The following is a 19,631-nucleotide window of genomic DNA, read 5'->3' as shown; positions in this document are numbered from 1 at the left end:
TCCCATGTGTATCAAGAATGGTCCACCACCCAAATTACATCCAGCCAACTTGACACAACTGTGGGAAGCATTGGATTCAACATGGGCCAGCATCCCTGTGGAACGCTTTCAACACCTTGTAGAGTCCATGCCTGATGAATTGAGACTGTTCTGAGGGCAAAAGGGGAGGGTGTGCAACTCAATATTAAGAAGGTGTTCCTAATGTTTGGTATACTCAGTGTATAATACAGGTATATGCCATTTAGCAGACACTTTATCCAATGCGACTTACAGTCATGCGTGCATACATTTTACGTATGGGTGGTGCTGGGTATTTAACGCCATGGCATCCTGGCATTGCAAACGCCATGCTCTACCAACTAAGCTACAGAGGACTTCATACACACACACACGCACGCACGCACGCACACACGCACACACATCGCACCGTACCTGTGTGGCCTCCAGGATGAAGTCGTGGATGATGATCTGCTCTTCATTAGAAAGGCATAGTCTGTCTTTGCTGATGAGCGTGACAGTGAAGGCCTCACAGTTCATGGCCTCCTCTCGGCTTGGCCAGTACACAAACTCATCCTCCGCCTAAAGACACACAGCCAAACCAAAACAAGGATGAAAATGAAAGGGAAAAGGGTGAGAAAGAAGGGAGGAAAAAGGAGAAATACAAGGAAGGGGAGTGTGAGACATTTCAGTTTAGTATAAGAACTGACAGTTCATATTGAGCAAAGGACTAGCCCTAAAACAAAAACATCAAAATGTTAAAGGAACTGGAGTATGAGTGCAGAAGTGCCACTACTCAGTGTGTAAAATCATAGATATATAGAGAGAGTTAGTTAGAGAGGCGACAGGTATGGGCAGCAAGTAGAGAGGTAAGCCAGCAATCGGAGAATTGCCCGGGAATCCGGAAAAATCTGATGGGAAATTAGCTGGCAACCGGAGGGTTGCTGGTATCAAATCCTAGATGCCATTGCATGCCGTTGTGCCCTTGAAAAAGGCACTTTTTGTCACTGGCCTACACACACTACAAAACATAAAAGTGGAATTATGTTTTTCAAATTGTTTAAAAATGTTTAAAAAATGAAAAAATGAAATGTCTTGAGTCAATAAGTACTCAACCCCTTTGTTAGGTAGGTACACAGGCCCCGTGTAGCTCAGTTGGTAGAGCATGGCGTTTGCAATGCCAGGGTTGTGGGTTCGATTCCCACGGGGGGCCAGTATGAAAAATGTATGCACTCACTAACTGTAAGTCGCTCTGGATAAGAGCGTCTGCTAAAATGTAAAATGTTATGGCAAGTCTAAATAAGTTCAGGAGTAAAAGTTTGCTTAACAAGTCACATAATAAGTTGCATGGACTCACTCTGTGTGCAATAATAGTGTTTCATATGATTTTTGAATGACTACCTAATCTCTGTACCCCACACATACACAATTATCTGTAAGGTCCCTCAGTCGAGCAGTGAATTTCAAACACAGATTCAACCATAAAGACCAGGGAGGTTTTCCAATGCCTTGAAAAGAAGGGCACCTATCGGTAGATGGGTAAAAAAAACCACACATTGAATATTCCCTTGAGCATGGTGAAGTTATTAATTACACTTTGGATGATGTGTCAATACACAAAGATACAGGTGTCCTTCCTAACTCAGTTGCCTGAGAGTAAGAAAAACTGCTTAGGGATTTCACCATGAAGCCAATGGTGACTTCAAAATAGTTAGAGTTTAGTGGCTGTGATAGGAGAAAACTGAGGATGGATCAACAACATTATAGTTACTCCACAATACTAACCTAATTGACAGAGTGAAAAGAAAGAAGCCCGTACAGAATAACAAATATTCCAAAACATGCATCCTGTTTGCAACAAGGCACTAAAGTAATACTGCAAAAAATGTGGCAAAGCAATTCACTTTTTGTCCTGAATACAAAGCGTTATGTTTTGGGCAAATCCAATACAACACATTACTGAGTACCACTGTCCATATTTTCAAGCATACTGGTGGCTGTATCATGTTATGGGTATGCTTGTAATCGTTAAGGACTGCAGAGTTTTTCAGGATAGAAAAGAATGGAGCTAAACACAGGCAATATCCTAGAGCTAAACCTGTTTCAGTCTGCTTTCCACCAGCCACTGGGAGACAAATTCACCTTCAGCAGGACAATAACCTAAAACACAAGGCCAGATCCACACTAGAGTTGCTTACCAAGAAGACCTGAGTGGCCGGCTTTTGACTTAAATCTACTTGAAAATCTATGGCAAGACCTGAAAATGGTTGTTTAGCAATGATCAAGAACCAATTTGACAGAGCTTGAATAATTTTGAAAATAATAAATGGGCAAATGTTGCAAAATCCAGGTGTGGAAAGCTTAGAGACTTACCCAGAAAGACTCAGAGCTGTAATCGCTGCCAAAGGTGCTTCTACAAAGTATTGACTCAGGGGTGTGAATACTTATGTAAATGAGATGCAGTATTTCTGTATTATATTTTCCATAAATTTGCTAACATTTCTAAAAACATGTTTTCACTTTGTCATTATGGGGTATTGTGTGTAAGTGGGTGAGAAAAAAACAATATTTAATCAATTTTGAATTCAGGCTGTAACACAACAAAATGTGTAATAAGTCAATGGGTATGAATACTTTCTGAAGGCACTGTATGAATGTGTGTCTTTTGGCGGGGTTGGGTTAAAAGTGGATGTCAAATTTCGTTGGACCTTGTTTGCAATTGACCAATAAAGTGATCTTAATCTTAGTGAGAAATATGGCTGAGTGGAACTACTGATACAGCTGCTGTCACCTCCAGTCCTTATCTCAATGCCTCTCACCCCCAAACGAGTGGCTTCCTGTGTGAACACTGGGCCAATGCTGGGAGAGACTAAGCTTAGGATGCTAAGACAGCCCTTTAATAGACCAGAGATGAGGCTGAAGCCAACAACCCTTGGTGGTGGTGTGTGTGTGTGTGTGCATGTATGTGTGTCTGCATGCGTGCACACGCACATGCATTTGTTCATGTTCATGTGTGTGCATGCATGCGTGTGTGTGTGTGTGTGAGACCCACCAGCCCCTGGTTGTCCGGCAGCATGACAATGATCTGTGCGTTGTGGTCCCAGATCATCCTCCAGAAGTCTTTAGTGGTGTGGGGCAGAGGGTGCTGGGTAATGATGAACTCATTGCTCCTGTAGTAGCCCTGTGGTGTCACAACAGAGGTCAAGGGTTCAAGCAAGGGTCGTGTTGTGGTTACACACAAAGATAAAAACAAGCATGTGTGTCTCAGATGAAACCTGCCACAGCAGTAGCCTACCACTGCTCAAAACACCTTAGATCTAGCAGTCTACCTTTTTCTGTCCCGACACAAACATAGGATTCACATAGGTCAACAACAACTCCAAGTCCATTCCTCTCAGTTGATAGCAATGAACGTCTATGAGACAAAGGGATCTTATATCATAATACTGACATTCCTTAGCTCAGTTGGTCGAGCCAGGTATGTGACAGGGACAGTGAATGATTGACAGAGGAGGGACAGGAGGTGGTACTCACCATTATGTAAGACGCGTTAATGTAATCTGTGCCTTTCATTCCGGGTAAAGGTGCCAACCCCACCCTCGCTCGCTCCGCTGCCATTGAGTGAGAGAGAGAACCAATCAAGGCACAGTGATCATAGAGCTCAGCAGCAAACATGTTCTTATTGGTTTACAAAGCAGAGTGTGTGATTTCTATGAAAGCAGCCACAGCACACTCACTTAAAAGAACTATAGTACGAGCATGGGCCATAAACAACTGGTTATGTAACTAACTACTGTAGATGAATGACTTCCTATGACCATGAATAGAGCCTAAGGTCATCAGAAACAGGAAATTGTGGAAAGCAGCAGTCTAGACGGGAGCCAGTACGAAATCTGAATATCGCTGTCAGGTGGTGCATGGATAATATAATTGGACTTACAGGGTACCACTGAGGAGTTGCGATTCTTCTCTTTGTTGCACTCTTTCTGAGCACTGAAGCACTCCACAAACCTGGCATTACACTGAGTCACCAACTGCAACAAGATAGGAGGTGAGAGGGCAAGAAAGAGGGACAGAGGGATGGATGAAAGTGGTGGAGGAAGAAAGAGAGAGAGGTTAGATAACAATGATACAATACACCAGAGTATCTGATAAAGACACATGCTTCCATTGATCATTTATATCCTCCCTACTCTTTCATTTAAACAAACACTCATGGCCTGCAGTACTCTCCATAGAGTCACTGACCTCAGGTGTTCTGATACTGACCACTCTACTGTTATGGCCCTGAACATAGGGTTCAGAACATAGCTAGCAGTCTAAACGTGTGTTTATAATACAGCCCAACCATGTGCTGCTTCCCATCAACACTGACTTTCAACTGAATGAAATGAACAACAGTTAATTCAATTCTAGTCAATTCTCAGATCAATTTCAGCTGAAGGAAAAAAGTGGTTGCTCATCTTAATGCTGCAGATAACACTCATGCCAAATTGCATGTCACTAAAAGACAAACACTGCTAAATTCTTTGGAGAGCAGAAATGAACATGAAACTTCTAAAATGTTGGGCTGTGAAAAACAAAATAAATATTATCTCAAAAAAAGTATTAACTTCAAATCCAGCCTTTAGGCTAATTGCATTAAAATCACAATGGCTGCCATTGTTTCGCAAGAGCATGCTCAATCTCGCCTGACCCTGGGCTAAATCAAATATACAGTGGAGGAGAATAATGAAAACCAATTACGATGTGAGCCTGTCATCAAATCAGGCAACAACCCAGAGTTCACATCGCCCTGGAAACAAGCAGTGAGTGGGGTTAGTCAAAGGGGGCAGCCGAGGAAGATAAGTACTCTTCCCCCAAATGTATTTCTATTCTAATTACGATCACTTCTCCAGTAGTGGGCCCTGATGGAGATTCATCACGATTTTGTGATGCTGAGGGATGTTCTTTAAGGAGACAGACAGGACCCTGAAGTCCCTGCTCTGGGAAAACATGGGAACGATGAAGAGCTGAGAGAAGAGAGAGGATAGAGGGAGAGTGGGGTACAGAGAGAGAGAGAGAGAGAAAGAAAGAAAAAATAGGTACAGAGAGAGAAAGAAAGGTAACGAGAGACAAAGAGAGGGAGAGGTACAGTGAGAGAGCGAGAGAGAGTTAGAAAGAAAGCGAGAAAGAGAGTGAGAGAAAGAGAGAGAGAGAAAGAGAGAGAGAGAGAGATGTGGCAGAAAAAGAAAGATGCAGAGAAAATATGTTTGAGAGAGAAGGAGCATGATAGGCAAATAGAGAAAGCGAGAAAGAGATCTAGGATTCAGTAAGACTGTGAAGGAGGTGCTCTGACCTTAAACTGTTTCTCCAGCCGTGTCTTTCCGCCCACCCCAGGCGTAAGGATACTGTTGACATAGCTGTGCAGCTGGCTGGACAACACCTCCGTCTCCTTCCCCATGACGGCTTCAATCAACGCATCATGAATGAAGATATACTGCTCCTATAGGCCAAGCAGGACAGAAAGAGAAAACACCAAGTCAGACACGCAGACAAAGTGGTAGTGCAGCTCTTTTTAGAGCAGATAAATTATGACAATGACCATGGTCCCCTTGGTCCCGAACAACAGTGGCTGTGTGATGCATGCCTTTCCTATATTTACAAAGAGGTACATGGACAGATTTAAACACAGCTGCATAAGACAGATAAGAAAGAAGTGGAAGTTTAGCGTTATGCTCTACTGTACCTGTAGACTAGCTGCAGGGAGGATAGATGTAGAAAAGTATTATTAGGAGTTTGATCATTCGGGTCTTTACCACAGATGCTCAAGTGAATAGAATGGCACTCAGGATGTTCTCACACACACACACACACACACACACACACACACACACACAACCCACCTCTGTTTGTACCAGGTAGTTGCGCTGGGTCCGGATGTGTTTGAGGAAGCCCAGGATGTTGACTGTGCTTTTGTCCTTGATCTGCTGCAGCATGCTGTCTATGACGATGTAGGTCCCTGTCCGGCCCACACCCGCACTGCACACACAACTTGGATATTCATACAGGGTTTCCCATTGGAATACAGCTCTTCAGGAACACGGACAAAGATGTCCATGACAACAGCAGACCAATTAATCTTCTAACTCAGCTGTCTTCAATCCCAGTCCATGTCTGCTGCATTAATTTTCTCCTCTGGCTGGTTCTTAATCGATCAATTCATGTAATCGGCTGGCCAGAGAGTCCAGACACGTCATTTTCCAGTTCTAAACCAGTTGCTGATGAATGATGTTCATGGACAAGGTTAAAAACCAGGAGACACATTGACCCTGGAGGACTGAAGTTGGGGAGAGAAGCTCTAATGCATCCAAGCCCTCCTGGAGAGGTCATACAGTACAAACTCCTATCAAACAAGCCTGAACTTCACCTCTGACCCTTTACAGGGCTATTTCTACCTCCTAGGTTGACTTCCCTCTCCTCATGTCACGGTCCTATGTGTAGTGTGAGTTAATGAGAGGAGAGGAAGCAGACGGCCTTAATCATTAACAGAAATCCGTGTTCAGCATGAGAGAAGCCAGTTTGCAGCAATGACAGTGTGAGACAAGGTCCACCCAGGTCACAGACACAGTAATGAGCCTGGCTTGAGGACCTGTGGTGTGTGTGTGTGTGTGTGTGTGGCAGAGCTGTATATTTGAGTGTGTAGACACAGCAGGCTCTGCCTGTGAAGGGTCATTATCTCACAGCGCTGGACAGATGACATTAGAGACCATTACTCTCATTACCGAGGAGGGAACTTTCACTGGACAATTACAGTCCATTTCCCTGCCTTAAACACACGCTTAGCTAACCACGGCTGGGATCCCTTTCTCTCAGGTAACAAAGGAAGTGCAGAGTAGCTGTAGGGAAAATTATAGTGTATATTTCAGACTGCTGTGCATATTATAACATGGCTCTATGCCAGGTCACTCTCAGCACTGCATGTAGAGGGCATACTTTTTCATCTCAGCTGTGCCAAATCATACCCATTTATTGGCTGAAACACATATGTACCAAGCTTTGGCACCACAACAGATGTTTCAGAGGTGAAAATAAATAAGAAACTAAACTACAGTAAATCATGAAACTGTCTAATATTTAAAAGAAATTGGGCTCATTAGTTCTCAAACTTAATTTTCCCTTTTGTTCTTACTCTCTCTCATGCTTGAATACACAGTTTGCAAAATGTGCACCCTGCTAACTAAGACTTAGTAAGTCTTCTCCCATAAGAACCCCTGAGCAGCACAGTGACAGTACCTGCAGTGGACTAGCATAGGGCCCATCTCCGGGGTCTGGGCGGCAGAGGACCTCCTGACGAAGGTGAGCACGGGCAGGGTGTACTCAGGGACGCCCATGTCAGGCCACTGGGTATAGTGGTACTGCACCACCGTTCTCTCACTCTGACGCCCCTTAGGGTTCCCTTTCTGACCCTTGGAGAGAGGGAGGGAGGAAGGAGGGAGATTGGTTTTTCTCTCTTTGATTAGTATCTTTCTACATGATGAGAAGTAGATGAGATATCATGTTAGTCACTGTTCAATAACACTGAGACCAATAGAACAGGATCACCTGAGAAGACAGGTATGGAGATCAATAAGACTGTAGTCCTGTAACACTCTAGACCTGTAATAATATAATAATATAATATGCCATTTAGCAGACACTTTTATCCAAAGCGACTTACAGTCAGGTGTGCATACATTTTTAACACTCTAGACCTGTAACACTCTAGACCTGTAACACTCTAGACCTGTAACACTCTAGACCTATAACACTCTAGACCTATAACACTCTAGACCTATAACACTCTAGACCTATAACACTCTAGACCTATAACACTCTAGACCTATAACACTCTAGACCTATAACACTCTAGACCTATAACCTCTAGACCTATAACACTCTAGACCTATAACACTCTAGACCTATAACACTCTAGACCTATAACACTCTAGACCTATAACACTCTAGACCTATAACACTCTAGACCTGTAACACTCTAGACCTGTAACACTCTAGACCTGTAACACTCTAGACCTGTAACACTCTAGACCTGTAACACTCTAGACCTGTAACACTCTAGACCTATAACACTCTAGACCTATAACACTCTAGACCTATAACACTCTAGACCTATAACACTCTAGACCTATAACACTCTAGACCTATAACAAAGAGACCTATAACACTCTAGACCAATAACAATCTAGACCAATAACACTCTAGACCAATAACACTCTAGACCAATAACACTCTAGACCAATAACACTCTAGACCAATTACACTCTAGACCAATAACACTCTAGACCAATAACACTCTAGACCAATAACACTCTAGACCAATAACAAAGAGACCTATAACACTCTAGACCAATAACATTCTAGACCAATAACACTCTAGACCAATAACACTCTAGACCTATAACATTTACATTTACATTTTAGTCATTTAGCAGACACTCTTATCCAGAGCGACTTACAGTTAGTGAATACATATATATATTTTTTTATACTGGCCCCCCGTGGGAATCGAACCCACAACCCTGGCGTTGCAAACGCCATGCTCTATCAACTGAGCTACATCCCTGCCGGCCATTCCCTCCCCTACCCTGGACGACGCTGGGCCAATTGTGCGCCGCCCATGAGTCTCCCGGTCGCGGCCGGCTGCGACAGAGCCTGGATTCGAACCAGGATCTCTAGTGGCACTAGACCTATAACACTCTAGACCTATAACACTCTAGACCTATAACACTCTAGACCTGTAACACTCTAGACCTGTAACACTCTAGACCTGTAACACTCTAGACCTGTAACACTCTAGAACTGTAACACTCTAGACCTGTAACACTCTAGACCAATAACACTCTAGACCTATAACACTCTAGACCTATAACACTCTAGACCTGTAACACTCTAGACCTGTAACACTCTAGACCTGTAACACTCTAGACCTGTAACACTCTAGACCTGTAACACTCTAGACCTGTAACACTCTAGACCTATAACACTCTAGACCTATAACACTCTAGACCAATAACAAAGAGACCAATAACAAAGAGACCAATAACACTCTAGACCAATAACACTCTAGACCAATAACACTCTAGACCAATAACACTCTAGACCTATAACACTCTAGACCTATAACACTCTAGACCTATAACACTCTAGACCTATAACACTCTAGACCTATACCACTCTAGACCTATACCACTCTAGACCAATAACAAAGAGACCAATAACACTCTAGACCAATAACACTCTAGACCAATAACACTCTAGACCTATAACACTCTAGACCTATAACACTCTAGACCTATAACACTCTAGACCTATAACACTCTAGACCTATAACACTCTAGACCTGTAACACTCTAGACCTATAACACTCTAGACCTATAACACTCTAGACCTATAACACTCTAGACTTATAACACTGTCACTGACCTTTTTTACTTTTGTGTTGCGCACAGTGAAGCGTCGTAGCGTGTAGCAGGCGTGCACTTTGGTGCTCTTTAGCGTGACCACGATGTTCCCATACTCCTCGCTGTTCTCTGTGGGCCAGTACTGATCACATTTTCTCTGCAGAGACACACCACACATGGTTAGGGATGCTTGTTTCAATGTGTCACAAAAAAAACAAAAGGTTATTATATGATTACTAAAAGGATCTATTGAATTTAATTTAATTTAATTGTAGTGTATATACCCTTCCTTTCTCCACCAGATTGGTGATCATGACGATGATGCCACTGTTCTGTTCCCACACCATCCTCCAGAAGTCCTCGAAGGTGGACTTGAGCGGGCCCTGGGCCGCGATGTATGCCTTGGGCTTGTTATAGCCCTACCATACACAGGAAAACAAGGTCAGAGAACATGAACAACACATTATTCAAAGACATTGTCATGCTTTGTACAATACATAACACATATTGTACACACACGCCTACAATACACAGAACACAAACTCATTCTCACAAATACACACTCACAAGACCAGACCAAATGGCCCAAAATAGATACTCCAATCAACACTCACATCTACGTAATTGGCATTGATATAGTCACTGTGTTTGGAGTCCTTCCCAGCTAAAGGCCGTAGCTTCACCCGACTGTGGTCGTCTGGAGGAGAGACAGGGATAGTTAGCTGTGTGTGTGTCACATTCCCCGCACTACATATTCTGTTAGCTCTGAAGACACCAGTAGCCTAGATGATGAGAGCTGTACTCTGACAAGCAGGATCTGTATGACATGAAGCATCAGTGCAGTGGTCTGACAGCCTGTCATGGTCCTGTATTGTGATGTGTGGTGTGCACTACTCACAGGCCACGATGTTGATGTATCTGTTCTTGTGCTTGTTGTCTGGATGGTTGGAGTGCTCCGACGTGATCTTCATGTCCACCGTGCATCGCTGCACCTCCTGTGGGAGCGAGAGAGACACACACCAAGGGTGACATTTTGGAACGGGGTGAAAAGAGAGGTTTTGACAGTTATAGGGGCATTTCTGGTGACATCTAAGCAATTTTTCGCTGTCAGAATGCGGTCGACATAGTGACAGACACAGGGCAGCTGTCTCCCTCCCTGTCTTCCTCACTCTTTCTCTGAGCAGAAGTTGACACGCTCTCTCCAGGGTTGGGCTCAATTCGAATTGAAGGCAGTCAATTCAAGAAGTGATTTGAATTTAAAATTCAGACATTTTCAAACTTCTGAAATTAATAGCTTCTTAGTTTTCAGTTTATTGAGAAGTCATCGAAAATAAATGCCCCTTTTCTATTATTGAATTGTCGTTTTAGTTTACTTCCTTAATAGACTGCCTTCAATTCGAATTGAGCCCAACCCTGGCCCTCTCCCCTTTAGTGCTGTCACACATTAAGCTAACCATCACGCAATCTTCCCAAACCTCCGCTGCTCTCACAACATCCTTCCACTTCCAGTGGAACCATAAAGTATGCCATCCATTGAGAAGCTTCATGTATCACTTTTATCAACCGTCCTTTAAAGCCATGGCAGAAAACATGCCAAATATGCTTGCGTTCTTTGTGTGTCTCGATACAATCAGGAAACCAGAGAACACATGCCCATTCTACTCTCAGTCAGTGTAGTCTCATAACAACCAGTACATGTCAATGTTTTATGACAAATCAACAACTGTTATCTGGCCATCTAGCAACACAAAGTATGGCTGACCATAGTCTTCAGTCTGGCTTTAGCCCCTCGGTCATTTCCTCTAAGGATTTACAGATCAACAACCTTGTTATAGCTTTAATAGATGTCTCTCTCCATGGTACAAACAGGAATACTCATTTATTCTGGGCACAACGGAAGAATTCAGACCCCTCATTCAAGTCGGATATATATATAAGGGATGGGTGACTGTGGAGGTGGGGTGTAGGGGGGTAAGAACTGAGTGCTGGGATCAAGTTGTGAGGGATTGGGGACAGTGAGCCAGGGTACATTCTGACTAAAGCCACTGGCTGATGTGACCACCAGATGGCTTATACATGCAGTACACACACAGCAGACACACACACACAGACACACACACACGGAACACGGACACAGCTGCCCACTGGCTCCAATTACAGTGTGTATGCCAATGAGAGTAGTGGCATTACAGAATGAGATACAAAAAATTAGCAGATCTCTATCCAACACCAGGGAGAATTCAACCATGGTTGACATATGTAGACATTAGAATGACAAGAAGGTATTTATAAATAACCCCAGAACCCTTTCTGTCTATATGGTGTGAGAGGCATCAGGGTACAGAGAGTTATTTTCCAGGAACTACAGTAGTAAATCTATGAGACATGACACAAATGGAAATATTAGCCACCAAGACCTAAGTCATGTCATGTAACTAACATGTCCTCTGAATATTTCACTATATTCTCCCTGTAACTCTATCTGTATGCAGTATGCATTCCAGCCTTCTTCTCCCCCCCGCTCCCAAGATTCCCATTGCACAGTGCCCAGCTATCCAAGCCCAGCCAAACCCATTCCCCAGCCTCTCCCCCTGTCTTTACGCACCCTACCCACGTCTCCCTGGGGCCCGGCGGGACAAAGCCACTTGTCAGGGCCAGAGGACGCTCCAGCCAAAGGGGTTTCGCTCCGCTGCCTTCCCCCTTTCTCCTGCCGCCTTTCTGGGGCAGAATAAAGAGCTGTGGAGTGCACAGAGCACTCCATTCACCCAGGAGAGGGCCCCCCCCTTAAACCTTAAGCCACTTCCAAGTGTCCATCACACTGGCCTGGACAACAAGGGGTGGTGGTGGGGGTGGGGGGGCAGCAGTTTTTCTAGCCCCATGAGGAAACTCATTAACAGGGCCCAGTGCAGTACAGTTCCCCCATCCTTGTTGGGAGGTGTCACTAAGAAATTCTGAGAGGTTTGCTAAGGGCTGAAAAAGTAAGGGTGGGATAAAGAGGGAAGCAGAGTGGGTTTCTCAAACCACAGCGATAGAGATAGGAGAGGTATTTACAGCACATATAGCTGCTAGCATGTGATCAAAATCCCCCTCAAAATAAGTCATAGGATCACTGACTGAGCCCTCAGATGTATTTTACTCTGAATGAAACATGGCTGTCCTAAGGGCTATCACCCAGGCACAAAGCATTACTGATCTTACATCCTCCGTCTCTGATCCACACACAACACAAGGTCAATATTGGTTTAGTAAGGCAGTGTAGTGGACATGTGACAGTCAGGTTTCCAGCCTGATCTGCTCTCTCTCTCAGTCAGCCGGCCCAGTCAGGAGACACAGGTCTAAATCAGCTACCAGGCCTCTCGTACACCATCTGCTCCAAGACCATTAACAGCACTATTACATTTACATCATTTAGCAGACGCTCTTATCCAGAGCGACTTACAAATTGGTGCATTCACCTTATAGCCAGTGGGACAACCACTTTAATGTTGTTTTTTAATTTATTTTTTGGGGGGGTGGGGTGGGGTAAGGGGGGGTAGAAGGATTACTTTATCCTATCCCAGGTATTCCTTAAAGAGGTGGGGTTTCAAATGTCTCCGGAAGGTGGTGAGTGACTCCGCTGTCCTGGCGTCGTGACGGAGCTTGTTCCACCATTGGGGTGCCAGAGCAGCGAACAGTTTTGACTGGGCTGAGCGGAAACTGTGCTTCCGCAGAGGTAGGGGAGCCAGCAAGCCAGAGGTGGATGAACGCAATGCCCTCGTTTGGGTGTAGGGACTGATCAGAGCCTGAAGGTACGGAGGTGCCGTTCCCCTCACAGCTCCGTAGGCAAGCACCATGGTCTTGTAGCAGATGCGAGCTTCAACTGGAAGCCAGTGGAGTGTGCGGAGGAGCGGGGTGACGTGAGAGAACTTGGGAAGGTTAAATGCCCCACACACACAAGCACGCACACGCACACAGACACACATACTGCCCTCACACACATGAACATAGCAAGTCAATAAGTGGTTAGAGCTAGGCCACCTGCCTAACTCTGATTCTAACCCACCTGGCTGGGATGCTATGCTAGTCCAACTCCAGCCAGTCTTTCGTGGGGTTAAGAGTTAACACTGCTATATTACAGCAACAAAGACCGCAGCAGTTCTTTACCTCAAAGTCCTCTGAGAAGCCATGCTGGTTGTTGGAGTAGAGCTCTGAGATGTGTTTGATGAACTGCTTGACAGGGATGGCCTCCATGTCATCTGTAAGGGAGACAAGACCATAGAATTAGACACTTAGTCAAAAACGCACAGTCATACACACAAACAGTTTGAGTTCGGCACACATTTGTGTCTAGGGAAGACCTGGGGCAATGTAGCAGAGGAACTGAGGTACATGTACGTACTCAAGATAACAACACGTTTAATGTACAGTACAATGTATAAACCAACCCTCTCTACACTATCTCTCTAAGCTATCTCTGTACAATATCTCTCTACACCATCTCTAGGATCTCTGCAACCTGTAATGCCTGTTGAATATCTGTCTTAAAAAGACAGAGTGATGCAACACATGCAGGAATGCAGCAGGAAGTTACAGCAAAACGAATGAGGAGAGAGGTGAAAGTGAAGGCGGCGCCGTCTGCTCTTCCACTCTATCACAATCCCATGTTAAATATTTCACCAAGACAAAAAGCATGGGTTATTCATGTCCATCAGCTTATGTTTCGTATAGGTGAAGTAAGTTCACAGCTTTCATCTCAAGCAGTCATTAATGATTCACAGTCTCAATCTGGTCCTGGTTCCATCCACAAAAGGGGTAAAGATAGCAAAGGGGAGAAGAATATGATGGTGGGGAGTGATGAGAGGGACAGATCTCATCTTGGTGTATGTTCTGTCCTAACTGTGCCTGTGGGAACCACTCAAAATGCTCATTTAGTGAGATATAAGGAGAGCTGAGCTGAACAAACGCTTAATCCACAGGCACCACAGGGGAAATCACACACTCAAACACGTGTACGAATGCCTACTGTACGCACGTCGCACACACTTACTCACAAATGTATACTTTACTCGCACGCGCACATACACACACGCACACACACAGTGAATGTTTCATAGAGCCAACCTAAGGGAAATGGCAGCCTGTACTTTTAGATATTTGCCCAAATGATAAATGGTACTTCATAGGACATGCTGTTACAGTGAGGGGAAAAAGTATTTGATCCCCTGCTGATTTTGTACGTTTGCCCACTGACAAAGAAATGATCAGTCTATAATTTTAATGGTAGGTTTATTTGAACAGTGAGAGACAGAATAACAACAAAGAAATCCAGAAAAACGCATGTCAAAAATGTTATAAATTGATTTGCGTTTTAATGAGGGAAATAAGTATTTGACCCCCTCTCAATCAGAAAGATTTCTGGCTCCCAGGTGTCTTTTATACAGGTAACGAGCTGAGATTAGGAGCACACTCTTAAAGGGAGTGCTCCTAATCTCAGCTTGTTACCTGTATAAAAGACACCTGTCCACAGAAGCAATCAATCAATCAGATTCCAAACTCTCCACCATGGCCAAGACCAATGGGACAAGATTGTAGACCTACACAAGGCTGGAATGGGCTACAAGACCATCGCCAAGCAGCTTAGTGAGAAGGTGACAACAGTTGGTGCGATTATTCGCAAATGGAAGAAACACAAAAGACCTGTCAATCTCCCTTGGCCTGGGCTCCATGCAAGATCTCACCTCGTGGAGTTGCAATGATCATGAGAACGGTGAGGAATCAGCCCAGAACTACACGGGAGGATCTTGTCAATGATCTCAAGGCAGCTGGGACCATAGTCACCAAGAAAACAATTGGTAACACACTACGCCGTGAAGGACTGAAATCCTGCAGCACCCGCAAGGTCCCCCTGCTCAAGAAAGCACATAAACAGGCCCGTCTGACGTTTGCCAATGAACATCTGAATGATTCAGTGGAGAACTGGTTGAAAGTGTTGTGGTCAGATGAGACCAAAATCGAGCTCTTTGGCATCAACTCAATTCGCCGTGTTTGGAGGAGGATGAATGCTGCCTATGACCCCAAGAACACCATACCCACCGTCAAACATGGCGGTGGAAACATTATGCTTTGGGGGTGTTTTTCTGCTAAGGGGACAGGACAACTTCACCGCATCAAAGGGAACGATGGACGGGGCCATGTACCGTCAAATCTTGGGTGAGAACCTCCTTCCCTCAGCCAGGGCATTGAAAATGGGTCGAGGATGGGTATTCCAGCATGACAATGACCCAAAACACACGGCCAAGGCAACAAAGGAGTGGCTCAAAAAGAAGCACATTAAGGTCCTGGAGTGGCCTAGCCAGTTTCCAGACCATAATCCCATAGAAAATCTATGGAGGGAGCTGAAGGTTCGAGTTGCCAAACGTCAGCCTCGAAACCTTAATGACTTGGAGAAGATCTGTAAAGAGGAGTGGGACAAAATCCCTCCTGAGATGTGTGCAAACCTGGTGGCTAACTACAAGAAACGTCTGACCTCTGTGATTGCCAACAAGGGTTTTTCCACCAAGTACTAAGTCATGTTTTGCAGAGGGGTCAAATACTTATTTCCCTCATTAAAATGCAAATCAATTTATAACATTTTTGACATGCGTTTTTCTGGATTATTTTGTTGTTATTCTGTCTCTCACTGTTCAAATAAACCTACCATTAAAATTATAGACTGATCATGTCTTTGTCAGTGGGCAAATGTACAAAATCAGCAGGGGATCAAATACTTTTTTCCCTCACTGTAACTACAGTGCCTGTTGAACGCACCAAATCCTTCTATTTACCCCTTCTGTGTCCTTCTCATTAAATATTGACGCACACAAGGCAGAGAGGAATATTTATGCATGCAAATGCCACTAATCATATCCTTACAGTAAACACAGCATATGGAGATAAAAGGAGGAGGTTGAAATTGTCAAACAGTTTCATGAAAAATGCATTAGACATAACTGGCTTTGAAAATGGTTGTTGGAAATACACTGTGGTGTGTGGTATGTCTCTGGTAATTACGTGTGCGAGGTGTTTATCTTGTGGTCGTTTTGTCATAAGGTTTCAAATCCCCAGGGAGAGAGAGAGAGAGGCTTAGAGAGGTGATGGTGGTGGTGGTGGGGGGTGTCAGTTGAGACAATTAGCGCTGTGAGAAGCAGGTTTGTCATTATGGTCACATATGGCTCTCCCCTCACTGCTGCTCGTTCTCCCACTGGGCCTCAGAACTCTCTGCCTTAGATGCCCTATACACACACTGAGTCATGGCAACACAGTATGATTCAGTCCACTGTTTTCACAGCTCTATCTGAGCGGAATCAACTAGTAATCTTTAGCTCCATACTGCACAAATTAATCTATTTTAAAGGCCCAGTGCAGTCAAAAACGTGATTTCTGTGATTTTAAACGTGTTTTATATATATATTTGCACACAGAGTTTTCGCCCACACCCCTCTGGAAACCTCTTTCTCAAAGCCACTGATCTGGATCAGGTTCTGCGCATGTGTTATTTTACGCAAAAACAAAATCTATGTAGCTGCTGCTCACACTCCACCTCCCTTCACATTTCTCTCTTCACTCACCCTCTTCTGAACCATGATGACGTAGCCTATGTCTCTGCCTCATATTTCTGGACAGCTGAAATAAAAACCATGCGGCGATTTGAACGAACATTCAAGGCCATTATGAAGGCTACAACCTTCTCTGTCTGTTGTAACAGATATTGCAGCTGCAAACAGGACACCGTCCCTACACATTGCATTGGAGCAAAAACAATCAGCGTTTTGATGTAGGCTAATCTTTGTAGTTGCTGCCATATCATAGCCACTACACAGAGTTGCTGAAAAATACTACTACTACTTTGACTGACTGCCTGTCTGTTTGCAATGATGATGAAAAATTAACATTAAATGTCTAATTAGACTGTGTCTGTGTCTTGTTTGTATTTGATATGCTGCCTAGATAGCTGCATGTAACTCCACACTTGAGTTTTGCATTGGTGCAAAAAACTATCTGCGAGTTTATACAAACATGTTGATCATGTATTTTGTGTACAACATGTAAATAGCTGCATGTAGCCTAACTTCCCTCCTGAAAAAAGGACATGAAATCGCGCTTATGCTTAACAGCCTATGGAATGCAATAGTTGGAACATGTCGACCATGTCCTTTCTCTACAACATGAAGTGTGCACTGAGCAGCAGCTACGTAAAAAGAATCCTGACATGCGCAGAAATCTCTGTATTTTTTGCCATGGTAAATCGGGTGTCCAGAAAATCTGGAATCGCAGCCACTCCATTTAGTGTAAGATCGCCTGAAATGTCAGCCTGTTTTGGTGGGATGGAGTTTTGGCCTTCCATGGTGACATCACCATGCAGTAAATTAGTTAATAGACCCATAAGAAAGAGAGTTCTAAACCTCTCTGCCAATAACAGCTAATTTTCAGTTTTCCCCTTCCCACTCCCAGACAGTCCTAGCAAAATTCTTGCTTGAGAAATTGCCCTTTGCTAAGAAGCTATTAGTTTCTTTTTGACCAGTTTAATTGAAAACAATCACAGTAAGGTACTTAATTGTTACCCATAAATAATATGATATTGAAATAAAGAAATTATCTGATATTGAGATAAAAACGGCTGTATTGGACCTTTAAGAAAAAGTATGCCTATTTCAGTCCTCCAAACCTCAGATCAAGATAAATAACAATCTGCAAACAACACTCCAATCAACATTAGGCTATTCTAGAAACATTGTCTTACATCATAGTCAATATGTAAGGGATAATCAACAAGGGGCTATGCGTTCTATGGAAAATAATGAACGACCCCTTCCACGGAGTTGCATTATTTTCCATAGAACGCATAGAGCCCCGAGTTGATTATCCCCTTTATACTATGGCTATAATAACACATTTGCCACTAGAAATGTGTTCATTTTCCTGTAGAAATGTGTTCAACATCCACTGAAGTACAGTGGGGGAAAAAAAGTATTTAGTCAGCCACCAATTGTGCAAGTTCTCCCACTTAAAAAGATGAGAGAGGCCTGTAATTTTCATCATAGGTACACGTCAACTATGACAGACAAATTGAGAAAAAAAATTCTCCAGAAAATCACATTGTAGGATTTTTAATGAATTTATTTGCAAGTTATGGTGGAAAATAAGTATTTGGTCACCTACAAACAAGCAAGATTTCTGGCTCTCACAGACCTGTAACTTCTTCTTCAAGAGGCTCCTCTGTCCTCCACTCGTTACCTGTATTAATGGCACCTGTTTGAACTTGTTATCAGTATAAAAGACACCTGTCCACAACCTCAAACAGTCACACTCCAAACTCCACTATGGCCAAGACCAAAGAGCTGTCAAAGGACACCAGAAACAAAATTGTAGACCTGCACCAGGCTGGGAAGACTGAATCTGCAATAGGTAAGCAGCTTGGTTTGAAGAAATCAACTGTGGGAGCAATTATTAGGAAATGGAAGACATACAAGACCACTGATAATCTCCATCGATCTGGGGCTCCACACAAGATCTCACCCCGTGGGGTCAAAATGATCATAAGAACGGTGAGCAAAAATCCCAGAACCACACGGGGGGACCTAGTGAATGACCTGCAGAGAGCTGGGACCAAAGTAACAAAGCCTACCATCAGTAACACACTACGCCGCCAGGGACTCAAATCCTGCAGTGCCAGACGTGTCCCCCTGCTTAAGCCAGTACATGTCCAGGCCCGTCTGAAGTTTGCTAGAGTGCATTTGGATGATCCAGAAGAGGATTGGGAGAATGTCATATGGTCAGATGAAACCAAAATATAACTTTTTGGTAAAAACTCAACTCGTCGTGTTTGGAGGACAAAGAATGCTGAGTTGCATCCAAAGAACACCATACCTACTGTGAAGCATGGGGGTGGAAACATCATGCTTTGGGGCTGTTTTTCTGCAAAGGGACCAGGACGACTGATCCGTGTAAAGGAAAGAATGAATGGGGCCATGTATCGTGAGATTTTGAGTGAAAACCTCCTTCCCATCAGCAAGGGCATTGAAGATGAAACGTGGCTGGGTCTTTCAGCATGACAATGATTCCAAACACACCGCCCGGGCAATGAAGGAGTGGCTTCGTAAGAAGCATTTCAAGGTCCTGGAATGGCCTAGCCAGTCTCCAGATCTCAACCCCATAGAAAATCTTTGGAGGGAGTTG

The 19,631-nt window shown here is 43.9% G+C and overlaps 1 protein-coding gene across 3 annotated transcripts in view; it reads right to left on the bottom strand.

Annotated features, from left to right (window-relative positions):
- Window positions 1-19,631, bottom strand: part of LOC121574943 (receptor-type tyrosine-protein phosphatase gamma) — a 401,205-nt gene that overhangs the window by 9,523 nt on the left and 372,051 nt on the right. For 2 of the 3 annotated variants that reach the window (XM_041887647.2, XM_041887648.2), the window contains 12 exons: window positions 13,581-13,672; window positions 10,336-10,432; window positions 10,052-10,134; window positions 9,722-9,856; window positions 9,460-9,594; window positions 7,273-7,445; window positions 5,883-6,018; window positions 5,336-5,482; window positions 3,938-4,031; window positions 3,532-3,608; window positions 3,050-3,178; window positions 433-579 (listed from right to left, as the gene is read on the bottom strand). In XM_041887647.2, coding sequence (XP_041743581.2) covers window positions 433-579; window positions 3,050-3,178; window positions 3,532-3,608; window positions 3,938-4,031; window positions 5,336-5,482; window positions 5,883-6,018; window positions 7,273-7,445; window positions 9,460-9,594; window positions 9,722-9,856; window positions 10,052-10,134; window positions 10,336-10,432; window positions 13,581-13,672 — 1,445 coding nt within the window. Of the gene's footprint in view, window positions 1-432; window positions 580-3,049; window positions 3,179-3,531; window positions 3,609-3,937; window positions 4,032-4,053; window positions 5,010-5,335; window positions 5,483-5,882; window positions 6,019-7,272; window positions 7,446-9,459; window positions 9,595-9,721; window positions 9,857-10,051; window positions 10,135-10,335; window positions 10,433-13,580; window positions 13,673-19,631 lie in introns of those variants that run through there. The other variant, XM_041887649.2, reaches the window with a different exon arrangement.

This window comes from Coregonus clupeaformis, chromosome 10 (assembly GCF_020615455.1).
Source record: "Coregonus clupeaformis isolate EN_2021a chromosome 10, ASM2061545v1, whole genome shotgun sequence".
Lineage (NCBI taxonomy): Eukaryota > Metazoa > Chordata > Actinopteri > Salmoniformes > Salmonidae > Coregonus > Coregonus clupeaformis.
Note: the sequence above shows the minus strand (reverse complement) of the source record. Positions and strands in the feature narration are given on the sequence as shown.